General features: G+C 44.0%; 1 protein-coding gene across 1 annotated transcript in view; it reads left to right on the top strand.

Annotated features, from left to right (window-relative positions):
• Positions 1-12,973, top strand: part of ppip5k1a (diphosphoinositol pentakisphosphate kinase 1a) — a 68,407-nt gene that overhangs the window by 49,688 nt on the left and 5,746 nt on the right. The window contains exons 26-28 of the mRNA XM_048262322.1: positions 1,301-1,426; positions 9,185-9,241; positions 11,568-11,747. Of these exons, the coding sequence (XP_048118279.1) occupies positions 1,301-1,426; positions 9,185-9,241; positions 11,568-11,747 (363 nt within the window). The remainder of the gene's footprint in view (positions 1-1,300; positions 1,427-9,184; positions 9,242-11,567; positions 11,748-12,973) is intronic.

The following is a 12,973-nucleotide window of genomic DNA, read 5'->3' as shown; positions in this document are numbered from 1 at the left end:
AAATTCAGTTGCTTCAAGACTTGCACACATTTGCAGATATTAAACATCAAGTTAGAAGTTGGTGGCCTCGTTGACACCAGAACCTTCTCAATTGAGAGTGGGTCTGGAAATGGTTCATTGACTTACGACTTCCAGCGGGGGCGAAACTAGCAGTGAAATTAGACCTAAATTGGTGCATTATGCTCTCACCAAATCGTTTCAGAAATATAACAATCTTGTAAATGCAGTTGTTTACTCAATTCTTAAGAAATACATGTCCATGACGGATTAGCGATTCGATTGTATTGGCGCTCCCGTGTTTTAGGGTCTCTTGGCCAGACGGACCTGCAGAGCAAATCACAAATTGGGTAATTCCAGGCTAGAACGTTTGAACTTTTGATATTTGAGACATGTAGGGCCCTAATTTAAATTATAGTGTATTGATAGTTAGTATGTCTTCAAAAGAAAATGTAAGAAAGCTACTGACAGCTGTAAATCATCAATCCTATGAATTAAACAAAATTGAATATTTTAATCACTTTATGATAAAGCTTTTTTGGTACTTTCCCATTCATCAGCAGTCTTCACCATTATTTGCGCCATTTTTTAATTTAGTCCAACTCGAAGTGTGTTTCAGGAGACAGCAGTGCATTGGTTCCAGTTTTCGAAAGCGATGTTATGCTGTCTAGCAAACAGGCTCACATTTTAGAAGAAGAGTGTGAGTTAATAAATGAATATCGTCGATCCATTTCACCAACTTTTTTTAAACGGATTGTAAGACAGACATTGGTCTATGCCCAAGTGTCAAAAATTTGGCTTACGACTTCACTAATATCTGTGTATCTGCAACTGACCATATTGGTTATTCAGTCTGTTAATCTGTTTCTATCTCCTTAGTTTAGTAGAGGGCCATCCCTCAGTGGCTCCACTGTCATGATTTGAAATGGATCCTAGTCCTTGTCTTAGCCCTGAATCTGATCATGCACAATCTCCTGTACTGAATTCTATCTGTATGAGACGTGGCCCTCTCCTCTGAGACACTGTTGTGTCTCTCACAGGCTCCAGTGTTAGGTACAACACCGTAGGACCCAGAGGCCTGCAACACTGGTGTGAGTGTTGACTCGTGCCAAGGCCCTTAGCTTCCTACTACCAGCCAAGTAGCACTAGCTCTTGTTAGCTGGCCATAGCCGGTGTTAGCTGGTGTTAGCTTTTGTTAGCCCGTCATAGCTGCTGTTGATAGGTTAATTTAGCCGATGAGGTGCATTGTGTGCATAACTGCATGTGGTGTGTGTGACACTAACCCCTCCCCCCACCCTCACAGGCTCCCAGTGTGCAGGCCTGTTCAGCACCACCGTGCTGGGGGGCTCCTCTAGCGCCCCCAACCTGCAGGACTACGCACGCACCCACCGCAAAAAATTCTCCTCCGGAAGCTTGTCATATAAAGACGGTATGTCGTCCTCTTTTTTTCCCTCTCTCTCTCTTCAGCAATCTTTTGTCTCTGTCTTTCTTTCTCTCTTCTTTATGTTCCAAAAATGCACTGCCACTTTGAAATAACTAGTTAACAGTAGCCACCACAGACAAAAGACAAAAGTTTTCTACATTTTCTAGAAAATGGGCTGTACTACAAAAGAAACTGCTAATGCATATGGGAGCTCAGTATGATAGCATTGTAAAGAGCCCTGCTAAGTTATAGCGCTTACCAGATAAACAGCACACAAAAGGGTTCAATCCAGTGACCTATATTAATTTGAGGACGGATGTGTGATGAGATGTTTAGCATCCTGTATCCATAAAGCCCATATCAAATGCAGTCATGATGACCCCCTAGCTAGATTCCCCACTGTGAGCCAGTGGATCCGCACATCCAGCCAAACACTGGTTCATTCACTTCTGTGTTTTCATCCTGTAGTGCGCATTTGTTTGTTGGTAATGTGTGTATTAGTGTATCTCATGTGGTGTGTGGTTGTGTGTGTGTCTGTGTGTCATAAGTCAGTGAATTTGAGTTGTTGTGTTCTTTTTCTGTGTGTGTGTCCTACATAACATCAGCTTGCCTCTGTCTAAACAGGCTGGCAGGCACTTCATGTTTGTATGTTGAACAGAAATCATGACGCTCAAGTTAGAGTGTGTACCACGACGCCACAGGGACCAGAGTAAATATATGGGTATATGGATGGATATCCTCTCATCCTCCTGCATAGTTGTACTTTAGCATTATAGACCTCTGATGCAAAAACTTTACTTCTTTTGAGAGGAATTTTATATATATATAAGAATTTTAGAGGTTGACACATAGTGGATTTGCTGTTTTATGTGTAGTTTTAGTTAAAGTCTACATTTATATACAGTCAGTGCATCAGCCTTTCTCTCATAGTCGACGACACCATCTCTTTCCTTCGAGAATGTTCTTCGCCAGTTTTCAGTCCTGTTGTAATAACCATGCAGTCCACTGGGCGTCACTGTGTTGTTGTGGAGTGTCAACCGATGTCTGTGTCTGCCATTTTCTCGTGTGTGTGTGTTTGTGTGTGTGTGTTTGTGTGTGTGTGTGTGTGTGTGTGTGTGTGTGTGTGTGTGTGTGTTTGTCTGTGTGTGAGTGTGTGTTGTGTTGTGTTGTGTCTGGGGCTTTCCATAAGGAGCCCTTTGTACGGCGGCCATAGTGTCTCTGGCCCACCCTGTGTTCATCTCATGTGGTGTGTTCATGCCGGACTTGCCCGCGGCAGACTCTCTCTCCTCTCAGATGGCAGACTCTGACGCAGTCTCATCCATGATGTCCGTTTTGTGTCATTTCTGTGTGTCTGTGTTAGTGTGTGTGTTGATTGATGTACTAGTATGAAAATGCCTGGTTTTAGACATAGAGAAATGCAGACAAATCAGGAGGTAGCCAAGTGTACAGTACTCTGTGACAGCTCGTAATACTGACAGTCCAGCCAGACAAACAGAGAACAGGACAAATGTCCTGGACAGTACGGGAGGGGTGGGGAGATGACGGGCGAGGAGAAAATGAGGATGGGATCGTGGAAGGTCTAGAGGCTTCAGATTTAAGGACTCTTGACGTTTTTATGAGGCAATTCTGAAGGGTTTCTTTTCTGTCTGTCTGCTTGTTTGTTTTGTCATCCATAGCCCTTTTTCATCGCCTGTGTTGGTGTCTGTGTTTTTCACTGTTTTTACATTGGGCAGGGCATACACCATTAAAGTGCAAACAGCACTGAAAGCCCTTGATCAATGCTTGATCAATCTCTCGTTACATAATAACTGTCCTATCACAGTGGAAAGCTAATGCCATACCTGATGCTGGAAAATCTATATTACAATTTAAAGGAGCAATATGAAGAATTTTTCTGACAAAACACTGTTCATTACTGTGAAATTCAAACTAAGAGCTTAAATGAAGGACATAAAAAGCATAGAGTTAAAATGAAACACAAAAGAACAATGTAACTTATGACTATTTACTTTCATTTTATATCATTTGGTTAAGCAAAAGCATTGTTTTTGACAATGAAAACTTCCATCTCATGCCTTTAACCCTTAGAACCCGATTGACGCAAAGTGCGTCAAAAAACACACCCTTTCTTCTCTGTTACATTGCTCCGGATCTGTTCATCGCAGCGAGATGAAACCTTTATTGCATGACAGAGCAAGAGATTACACACTTGTCTGTACGATCAAGTATGAAAATTAAAAAAAAAATCATGAAATTAAATCAAATTGCATCATGTTTACAGTCTATACTTCTCTACATTCACCTGCGCACCCATTACTCTCGTTTCAATTACTCGCGAAGCCGTGATCGCATAGATATGGCAAGAATATCAGATGAAAGAGGAGACACAGGGCTATCCATTGGTACCATGTATATCGATCCTTCTGGCTTGTAAAAACAGACGAAGTGACTGCAAAATAATAACGTCATGTACACAAACCAACGCTGCACACCCATTACTCTTGTTTGAATTACTCGCGGACCCGTGATCGGATAGATATGACACGCATGTCAGATGAAAGAGGAGACTCAGGGCTATCATTTGATACCACGTACATCCGTCTGGGTTATAAAACAGACGAAGTGACAGCAAAATAATAACTTCATATAGCTGGACTTACCCCACGTTTTTGTCTGTTTTTGTGACAAAGCATGTTTATAATTTTGCGTGTTTCTCTATGGCAGCATGTTCATAATCCGGTTTTGAGATCCTAGCAAATTCCTGCATGACATCCAATTCAAGGCTCACATTGCATCCCAATTTGTTCAACAAAGAAACACCTTTTTTGCCTTTACTTTGTTCATGGCAATGCAGTAAAAAGTTGAGAATCATTATGAGTGCATACACCATAGGCACGCAGGCTAACACGCAACCTCGGGTCAAGTCAGGTCAGATCAGTTCGTGTCACAGATATGGAGTGCAGAAAGGTCATTTTTCATCACTAAATAAAAAATGGCATTTATTTCCATAAATCATACACCACATATTTCTGTAAATTGCTCAGCCCCAGAGTATCCCTCCAACATGGCAATTATATTGCCCGATTCAGGACAGTCTGCCCTACACACACATGAAATGCATGTAGAGCTATGAGCTTGCTGTGGTGAGATACATGTCGAAATATAAGAATTTTTGTAATACGCTTTTTATATTTTAACTCTTTAAAAATCAAAATAAAATCAATGCTAGTACTAATACATGAGATGATGGCAGATCTGGATAGCCTAGACTGTGCTGAAAAAAACAATATATAATATGTGTGTGTGGCTCTTACAATGACCAGAATAAATCCTTATGAATAAAGGTAGTGAAAATGCCCTAAAAACAGCTTAGGGTTCTAAGGGTTAAAGTAAACAAACTAGTCCTGGCATAATCATCCCCACAACTTTTGTTTTCCCAGTGCTGTCAAAAGCACACACTGTCTTATCAAACTGCAATTTAAAGAAGCATAAAAAAAAAATGTCTGAGACTGCTCCGACGTCCTCTGGAGGCCCTTGTAGACCAGGTTTGTGATAGTATTTTGTGATAGTATTCCCCTGGTGAGTTCCTCTGTCACTGGCTCCATCCACCAGGCAATGACGGGACCAGAGGCCTTGCTGTGGTCTTGAATACTCTTCCAGTTGTTTGGGTTGGGCGAGGGATCTGACACAGGTGACAGCTCGTCTGCGTTGTCCTCATAAAAGTATATGGCAGACAAAAGCAAAGCCCATGGCTGCTTTGCTGGTGTGTTTGTGCCTGTCTGTCTCTGTGTGTGTGTGTGTGTGTGTGTGTGTGCGTGCGTGTGTGTGTGTGAGTGTGAGAGAGAGAGAAACACAGATAGAGATTGTGTGGGGGCGTTTGTGATATGCCCTTTTAAATCAAGTCAAGTCCGCAACCACAAACACTGCACTCTGACGAACCTTGACAACTCTGTCCTGCAGAAGTCTCATGTCCCATCCCCCCTTGTGCTCAAGTCCAGCTAAAGGGGACGACCGGTCCGTCAGCCAACAGCGTCCCCCTTCCCCACGTCTCTCACCTATAGCCGTAGCTCTGCCTGAAGTCCCAGAACAGATGGAGGTAGAGCTAGGTGTGTTCATCCCCTCCTCTCCCCTGTCTCATGATGGTAACACCAGTGACCTCTTTTTATTTCAGAATTGTTGTGTATGCCGGCTGTAAAGCGATTTTCTGTGTCGTTTGCAAAGCATCCGACTAATGGTACGTCTGCTTCTTTCAAGTATATTTCCACTTCGTTTCCACTTCCTTCTGTCTTGCATGTCTGTGGAAAAACAAAGTCTCTCACTCTCTTATTTTATTTTATTTTATTTTTTGGTTTGGGGAAGTTTTATTTTTACAGCCTAACACTGTTGCCATCTTTTCTTCATAACCCACCCACGTGCACAATGTCAACTCTCCACCCAGTCAAATCATGTGTTACTAGTGGATGGCTGTGTACTTGTATTCATTCAGTTTTTAACATGGTACACAGCCATGTCTCCCCCCCCCTCCACCCCAAGTTCCTTTAGTTTTTTTCTCAGTCTGTGGTTTGCCCCATCTGCCTGGTTCCTTACAGCCTGACACTGTTGCCATCTTTTCTTCATAACCCACCCACGTGCACAATGTCAACTCTCCACCCAGTCAAATCATGTGTTACTAGTGGATGGCTGTGTACTTGTGTTGTGTGTGTTTGTGTGTGTGTGTGTGGTGTGTTTATGTATGACTGCGGGAATGGTGATGCAGATATGGACATTGTCTTTCACCGACGTGAGCTGACCCCATAGATAGCACATTTTGTGTTCACTGTGTTAAAATAGCCTTTCCCTGTTGGTATTGAATTGTAATGCCTCACTCGAAGAGGAAAAACTCGGCGTTCCAGGACAGCAGAGGCAATCACCCAACTTGATTCTCCGCTATTCAGATCAAGTGTTTTTTCCCCCCCTCTAGTCAACCTTGAGTCGCTGCCAACAGGGAAAGCACTTCATTGTGATTTGTCTATTTGTTTGTTTGTTGTGTCATGTTGTGTGTTTGTTTTGCTCTGATGGGGAACTGAACGTTTGTGAGGCGCATTTTGTTTGTATGGATGGGTTGTGTGATTGCGTGTGTTTGCTGGCACTAAATGAGGTCATCTTGTGGGTTTGTTCGGAGCCCTGAGTTTGTTTGGCCATGGGTTCTTGTGGCCCAGTGAGGAGCATCTGTGTGGAAAAGTTGACCATGACCCGCTGAAGCGGCCGGACACCAAAGAGCAGGGCACTTAGACCACGAGCGTCTGTCAGAAGCAGTCAGCCATAAGCGGGGGGAAGTGGGATAGCGGCGGTTAGCACAGTGCTACACATTGACACATCCATGAGGCTTTGTGTCCCCGAACCACAGCTGTGACAGAGGCTGCCTATCCAGACCAAACCAGATCAGATCAGGGAGGCCAGGGGCTGCAGTCAATTAGAGGATTTTTAACACAGTAAAGTCAGAACAGAGATCTCTGAGAGTTTGGGTTTGTTTTGGGCAGTGTGGTGCTGTTGACCAGGATTGACCCATCATGATCCAGTTCTCTGTCTGATGGCCCTAGTCACCCTCCTCTGTCATGGCCTGGAGTTGCTCTTGTTTATGTACCGGTAGATGTATCCTCTTTTTACCCCAAACATATCTGGGTTACACTTTACTTGACAGTATGGACATAAGAGTGACATGATGACACTGTCATGAATGTGTCATAAACAAGTCATAAATGTTAGCGCTTCTGCTATTAAGTGACATTCTGTTTTTGTCATAACAAGTTAGGGTTAGAATTAGGTTTAGGTTTTAGGTTAGGTTAGGGTTAGAGTTAGGGTAAGGATTAGGGTTAGAGGTTAGGATTAGGGTTAAGGTTAAGGTTCATGTGTCATGACGGTGTTATATGTTCATGACAGTGTCATGTCACTCTTATGTCGATACTGTCAAGTAAAGTGTTACCCATATATGCTTAGTGTGTCACTCATTCTGCAATTGCAGTAACTGCAGTAGTCTCAGATGCCTCTTGATCTTGTTAATCTTCTGGTCAGATGCTTCAGGCTCTCTCAAGGTGGACTCAAGGAGGGTAACTCTGTTGGTGTTTGTGGCTGAAACTTTGCTAGAGCTAATTGGCTGGCCCTAGACCCTCCACAGTTTAGTTATTGCTGGCACAGTTTGTATGGGTATGGAAAACTCCTATGCATCAACAGCCACCATCTGTCATGGGATTATTCTCAATTTGGGTAGTCAATATGGGATAAATGGGGCATTTGAAGCATTTGAAAACTGAAGAATATACTTTCTCAATTATAATATATTTAACTACTGCATGTGAACATAGTCACTGTGGTTTCCATATGTTGCATTGTGGGTAATGTAGTTTTGTCCCTGATCTGTGAGTGCTTTAGTTTTCCCATTCAGTGTGATGAAGCCTGCATTCATTTCCATGTGTGCAGATGAACCTGTAGAATTACATCACTGCATATGCATGTCCGTATGCATACTGACATGATATATTCCTACAGGCCACCCACCGTATAGTGTGTGGATGAATGAACTTAAAAGAAAGAATGCATAAACTGAATAAATAAACTGAATAAATTGTCAGTTTTGGGAAGTGTCATTGTTCCATCTGAGATCTTAAGGGGCCACGTCTAAAAACTCCAAATGAGAAGTTATAATAATGAGATCTGAAGGGGCTATGTCTACAAACTCCAAATGAGAAGTTATAATAATGTATTCACTCTGCCAATCAGCTGCCAGATAAAAGCCCTTCAGTTTTGTTAGAGCCAGAAGGTCAGCTTTGGGAAGGCCCAGACTAGCTTCACTCATTCAAACTTCAGCAGTACCATGGACTGACCGGTCTTTGATAGAAATATCTGGTAGCTTATCACACTGACAGTTAAGGGAGTGTGTGTGTGTGTGTGTGTGTGTGTGTGTGTGTGTGTGTGTGTGTGTGTGTGTGTGTGTGTGTGTGTGTGTGTGTGTGTGTGTGTGTGTGTGATAGTGTCTGTGTGTGTATGCGTGCGTCTGTGCCTGTGTGTGTGCGTGCGTGTATCTGAGGAAACAGAAATGGCACCAGCACTATTCTCCTCTCCCACACACACTTAAGAATGCATCCCACGCGGCATACTGACTGACACACACACACACACACACACACACACACACACACACACACGTGATCGAGAGAAGCTTTGGAAAGTGTTTCTGGTGTCCTTTCAGCTCATGTGCTGCTGCATTCATGATTGACTCTTTCCTACACACACTCACTCACCAACAACCCTGCTCTCTTTTCGTATCAGTATATATTCACGCCAATCTCTTTCAGTTATGAGAGTGGCTATATGATGAGAACCAGCCCTGTTCCTACAGCGTGCTCTGTTCTACGCTCAGTCAAGAGTCTCATCTCATCATGGCTGTATTCTCCTTTATTTGGGTAGCAACGCAGATTCCATTTGGCCACATGGCTCTATCCTCTATAGATCTGATGCACTGCACAGCCTGGAGAACAGCTCACTGTCTGTGGACAGTAACATTGTGTATCTCTCTGCTCTAGCAGAGACAGGGAACAGAGAATATGGAAACTTTGGAGACTTGGTGACCCAAAGAACTTTCTCTGATGTGGATGGGCCGATTGCTTTTGGTGGACCATACTATATTGTTTTAAAAACATAGCCATGCTGTTGTCTTACACCCAAGGGCTTTTTTGTTTTGTTTGGGAAGAAATACTAAGGTGTTCTGAAAGGTTGTCTTCAATATAGGAACACAGGATGACTCCTATACCCCGGATAGGCCTAATCTGATGTGGTCGGCTTCAGGTAAAGATCGAACCGCGGCTTTGTCTGCCAGCCAAGTCGATTGTCGGATATATCGACTATGCAAAAAAAAAAAATAATAATAATAATTGAATAGCATCTGTTGCACATGGCACATGGGCTGCATTGCAGTTCAGCTATTTTTTCTCCTGTGTGGAGAAAATGAGCTGTTTTCCTTTGTGTGGAAAATGCAAGCGCACAAGAAATCCAAACCGCGTTGAGTAGTCAGCATGCTGGCCCTGCTGTGACTTTGGATGCGTTCAATGACACGCCTCTACTAACACGCTGGTTCAACGGCGGCCATGCCTGAACCACAACTTCAGAGTGTGAGTTTTAGCGTAAGATGATAATAAGAATCATATGATATGAAAAGAATCATATGAATAGGCAATTAAATAAACACAAAATAATGTGAAATATGATTTGTTGTATTTAGGCCTAAAGGTGCATTTTGTGTATGTGTGTGTGTTTGCATAACATATCCTCCATAGGTTGTCATTTCCGCCAGAGAAAGGCCATTAAACTGACTGGTTTAATCCTATGGACACAGCACACACATATAAACACATGCTATTAGTGTGGTTGTAGTGCTTGTAGGTTTTGGTTAAAGCAGTTTGGCTAAGGCTCCGTGCCAGCTGTCAAGTTTGCAAGAGTGTGTGCTTCACTGGATGGTGTGTTGGATAATGCAGTGGAGTGCTATTTAGTGGGTATTTTCTGTTGGGTTGGGGAGGGGTGGTTGGTGATTGATGGTAAGATTGAGGAAGTTGGTTGGTTATTATTGTGCTCGTTTGTGTGTTTAGGGGAGCTAGTATAATGCATTAGGGGTGTGAGGATGCCTTTTGTACTCTAGTCATTTGAATAAAACAGAATGCCTTAGGGCAGTGGTCCCCAAACTTTTTCTTCCGAGGGCCAGCTAACTATGCCTGGCTGTAAGAGAGGGCCAGAGACTCGGAGTATATCAGTAACCATAAATAGCTTAGTGCTGTGAACAACAGCAGTCTACCTTAGTTGAATATTCCATTACATTTAATCTATAGGCTATTGCAATTTAATACCATTGTTAGCTGTGTTTATATTGCCGTCATGCCATATCAGTGTAAAATGTAACTCAAATTAAATAATACTAATAAAAAGACTTTTGCATTCCCAAAAGTATTAGCAGGTAGTCCCAAAAGTATATTTCATTAAAAATGTGTGAGTTCTCAAACTATGAGAATTTTATGAAGTGCTGAAGTGGTCTGAAATGACCACCATTCTAACTTTCACTCACCTGAACTTGTGAACATTGTATGAACATTTGAACAAATAAAAATAATTATCCCAGAAAGTCCCAGAATATAAGTTAGTTAGTTATTAACAATTCATTGATAAACTTTTAGAATACTTTGAGCACTGATGCAGTCAGCATAGGCCTCTTACATTGTTTGCAGATAGGCCTACACTTCATTCCGTTTTTGATAGCAAACGCGAAACAGCGCCAAAACAACCGCCAAACAAAAAGAGTATTACATGTGTACTGTTAAGACTCGCCATAGAGAATTAATGGGGGAAATTGCGGAGGTTATAGTTTGACGATGTCGTACTCCCATGCGGGCCGGTTGCTATATACCACGGACATGTTTTGGGGGGCCACCCAAAATGAGGTGGCGGGCCGTAGTTTGGGGACCACTGCCTTAGGGTGGGCTTTGAGGTGATGTAATCACGGGTGGGTTTTGACTGAGTATTGACATCCAGGTGATACCTTCAGGTAGTCAAGGTCTTGCACACCTCTCTCTTCCATATTTTTCTTGTTTTCCCTTCTTTTCCTGCCCTCTGTCTCTATCCCTCTATCCTCCTCTGCTCTTGGCGCTTCACTCCTCCTTACTCTTCCTCCCCCCTTTTCTGCTTCTCTTCCTCTTGTTCTTCATTTTTCATTCCCATTTTATCCTCTCCATCTCTTCCTCTCCTTTTTTCTGCCTTCTCTTTTGCTCCCCTTCTTTCTCTCCTCTCCTATCTCTTCTTCTCCTGTCATGTTCTCCCTCTCTTTTACACCTCCTCATCCTCCTCATCCTCCACCCCCTCCTGCTCCTCCTCCACCTTCTCTTCCTTCTTGCCCACCTCCTGCTTCTCCTCCACCTCCTCCTGCTTCTCCTCCACCTCCTCCTCCTTCTCCTTCACCTCCTCCTCCTTCTCTCCCACCTCCTGCTTCTATCCACCTCCTCCTGCTTCTCCTCCACCTCAACATCCTCCTCCACCGTCCTCCCGCTTCTCCTCCTGCTCCACCTCCTCCTGCTCCTCCTGCTCCTGCTGCTCCTGCTGCTCCTGCTCCTGCTCCTCTCTTGTCTCCCAGAGCCTTTGGAGGAGCACCACGTGGCCCAGCTGCTGCGGCGTTTCTCCACCGAGCCGTGTGTGGGCCTCCCCCTGTGCCTGGACGCAGGGCTGGCCCACCACCTCCAACAGTGCTCCTACCACCTGCGCCTCTTCCGCAACTGGCTCATCTCTGGCCAGCACCCGCTAGAGTACCTCTACGGTCAGACCACCCCCAGCCTTGACCCCCTTCCCCCCCTCCCATTTGCCCCTCAAAGCTCCGCCGTCATTGGTGGAGGTTGCCTCTGCTGCTGTCACTCAAAGCATGCACGCTTCAGGCTACATGTGTCTCTGGAAGTTGAAACGCCCGAAGTGCGCTTGAACATGTGGGTGTGTGTACGTATGTGTATGTGTGTTTGTGTGTGTTTGTGTGTGTGTTTCAGTGATATGCAGTTATTGCACTCTAACCCATTTTGAGTGGGATCCAGATGAGATGTCGGCTCTCATCCGCGGCTGTTGTGTTCCAGTGGCTCATGTCCCTCCCATTGAGAGGGCAATATGGAACGGCACAACAGTGAAATGGCAGCTGCGTATCATTGACATTCTATCTTTGGCTCAGAAACACAGATGTGCGCTCGCGCTTTGCCTGAAACAGGAACGAGATAGAGCTTTGCATGTTTGTCTTGGGATTTCAGAAATGAAAAAAAGAGAGGTTGAGCTCAGACAGACAAGTGCGTCCTGATTTCTCGGGATGTGAACAGCTGTGATGGAATAGCGACGCAGCGGAGGCTTCAGACCAAGACAGCAGCTGTGGTGCGATAGGTGATAATCGCCATGGAGACAAATTGATACATCTGCAGCACAGTATGGAAGGGTTTTTGGGGTCTGGGCACACACACACACACACACACACACACACACACACGCACACACACACACACACAGACACGTGCCAGGCGCCCCAGTGATGCCTCTGTGTGACATGATGCTACCAAACTCCATTTGGAGTCAGTCAGACCAACTCAGTATAATTACCCGTCTAGCCCTTCCTATAACAAGAGACGGACGAGTCTACTGTTCCATAAAGAGATTGAGATAAGAGATTACCTCGCAGAGGTTAATTAAAATGGCTCTCGCTAGCGAACAGCGCTATTCGGGACCGTTATGAAATATGGAGTGAATCCCAGAGGAGAGTCCGGATGCTGTCAGACGGACAACACAGAAACTCAGGATAAATATAAGAAACATTTCTGCCAGCCAGTGATTAATGCTGCTTGTATAGATGATATTTGGTGGTTAAAATGATTAATGCTGCTTGTATAGATGATATTGGGTGGTTAATGCTGCTTCTATAGATGATATTGGGTGGTTAAAATGATTCAAATGTCTCTCCCCAGAATCTCAACTAAGTCTGTCCTTGGATTGGTGTCTGGAAACATTTATAGGTGT

This window comes from Alosa alosa, chromosome 14, assembly GCF_017589495.1.
Source record: "Alosa alosa isolate M-15738 ecotype Scorff River chromosome 14, AALO_Geno_1.1, whole genome shotgun sequence".
Taxonomy (NCBI): Eukaryota; Metazoa; Chordata; class Actinopteri; order Clupeiformes; family Clupeidae; genus Alosa; species Alosa alosa.
This window is presented reverse-complemented; position numbering and strand designations above follow the sequence as displayed.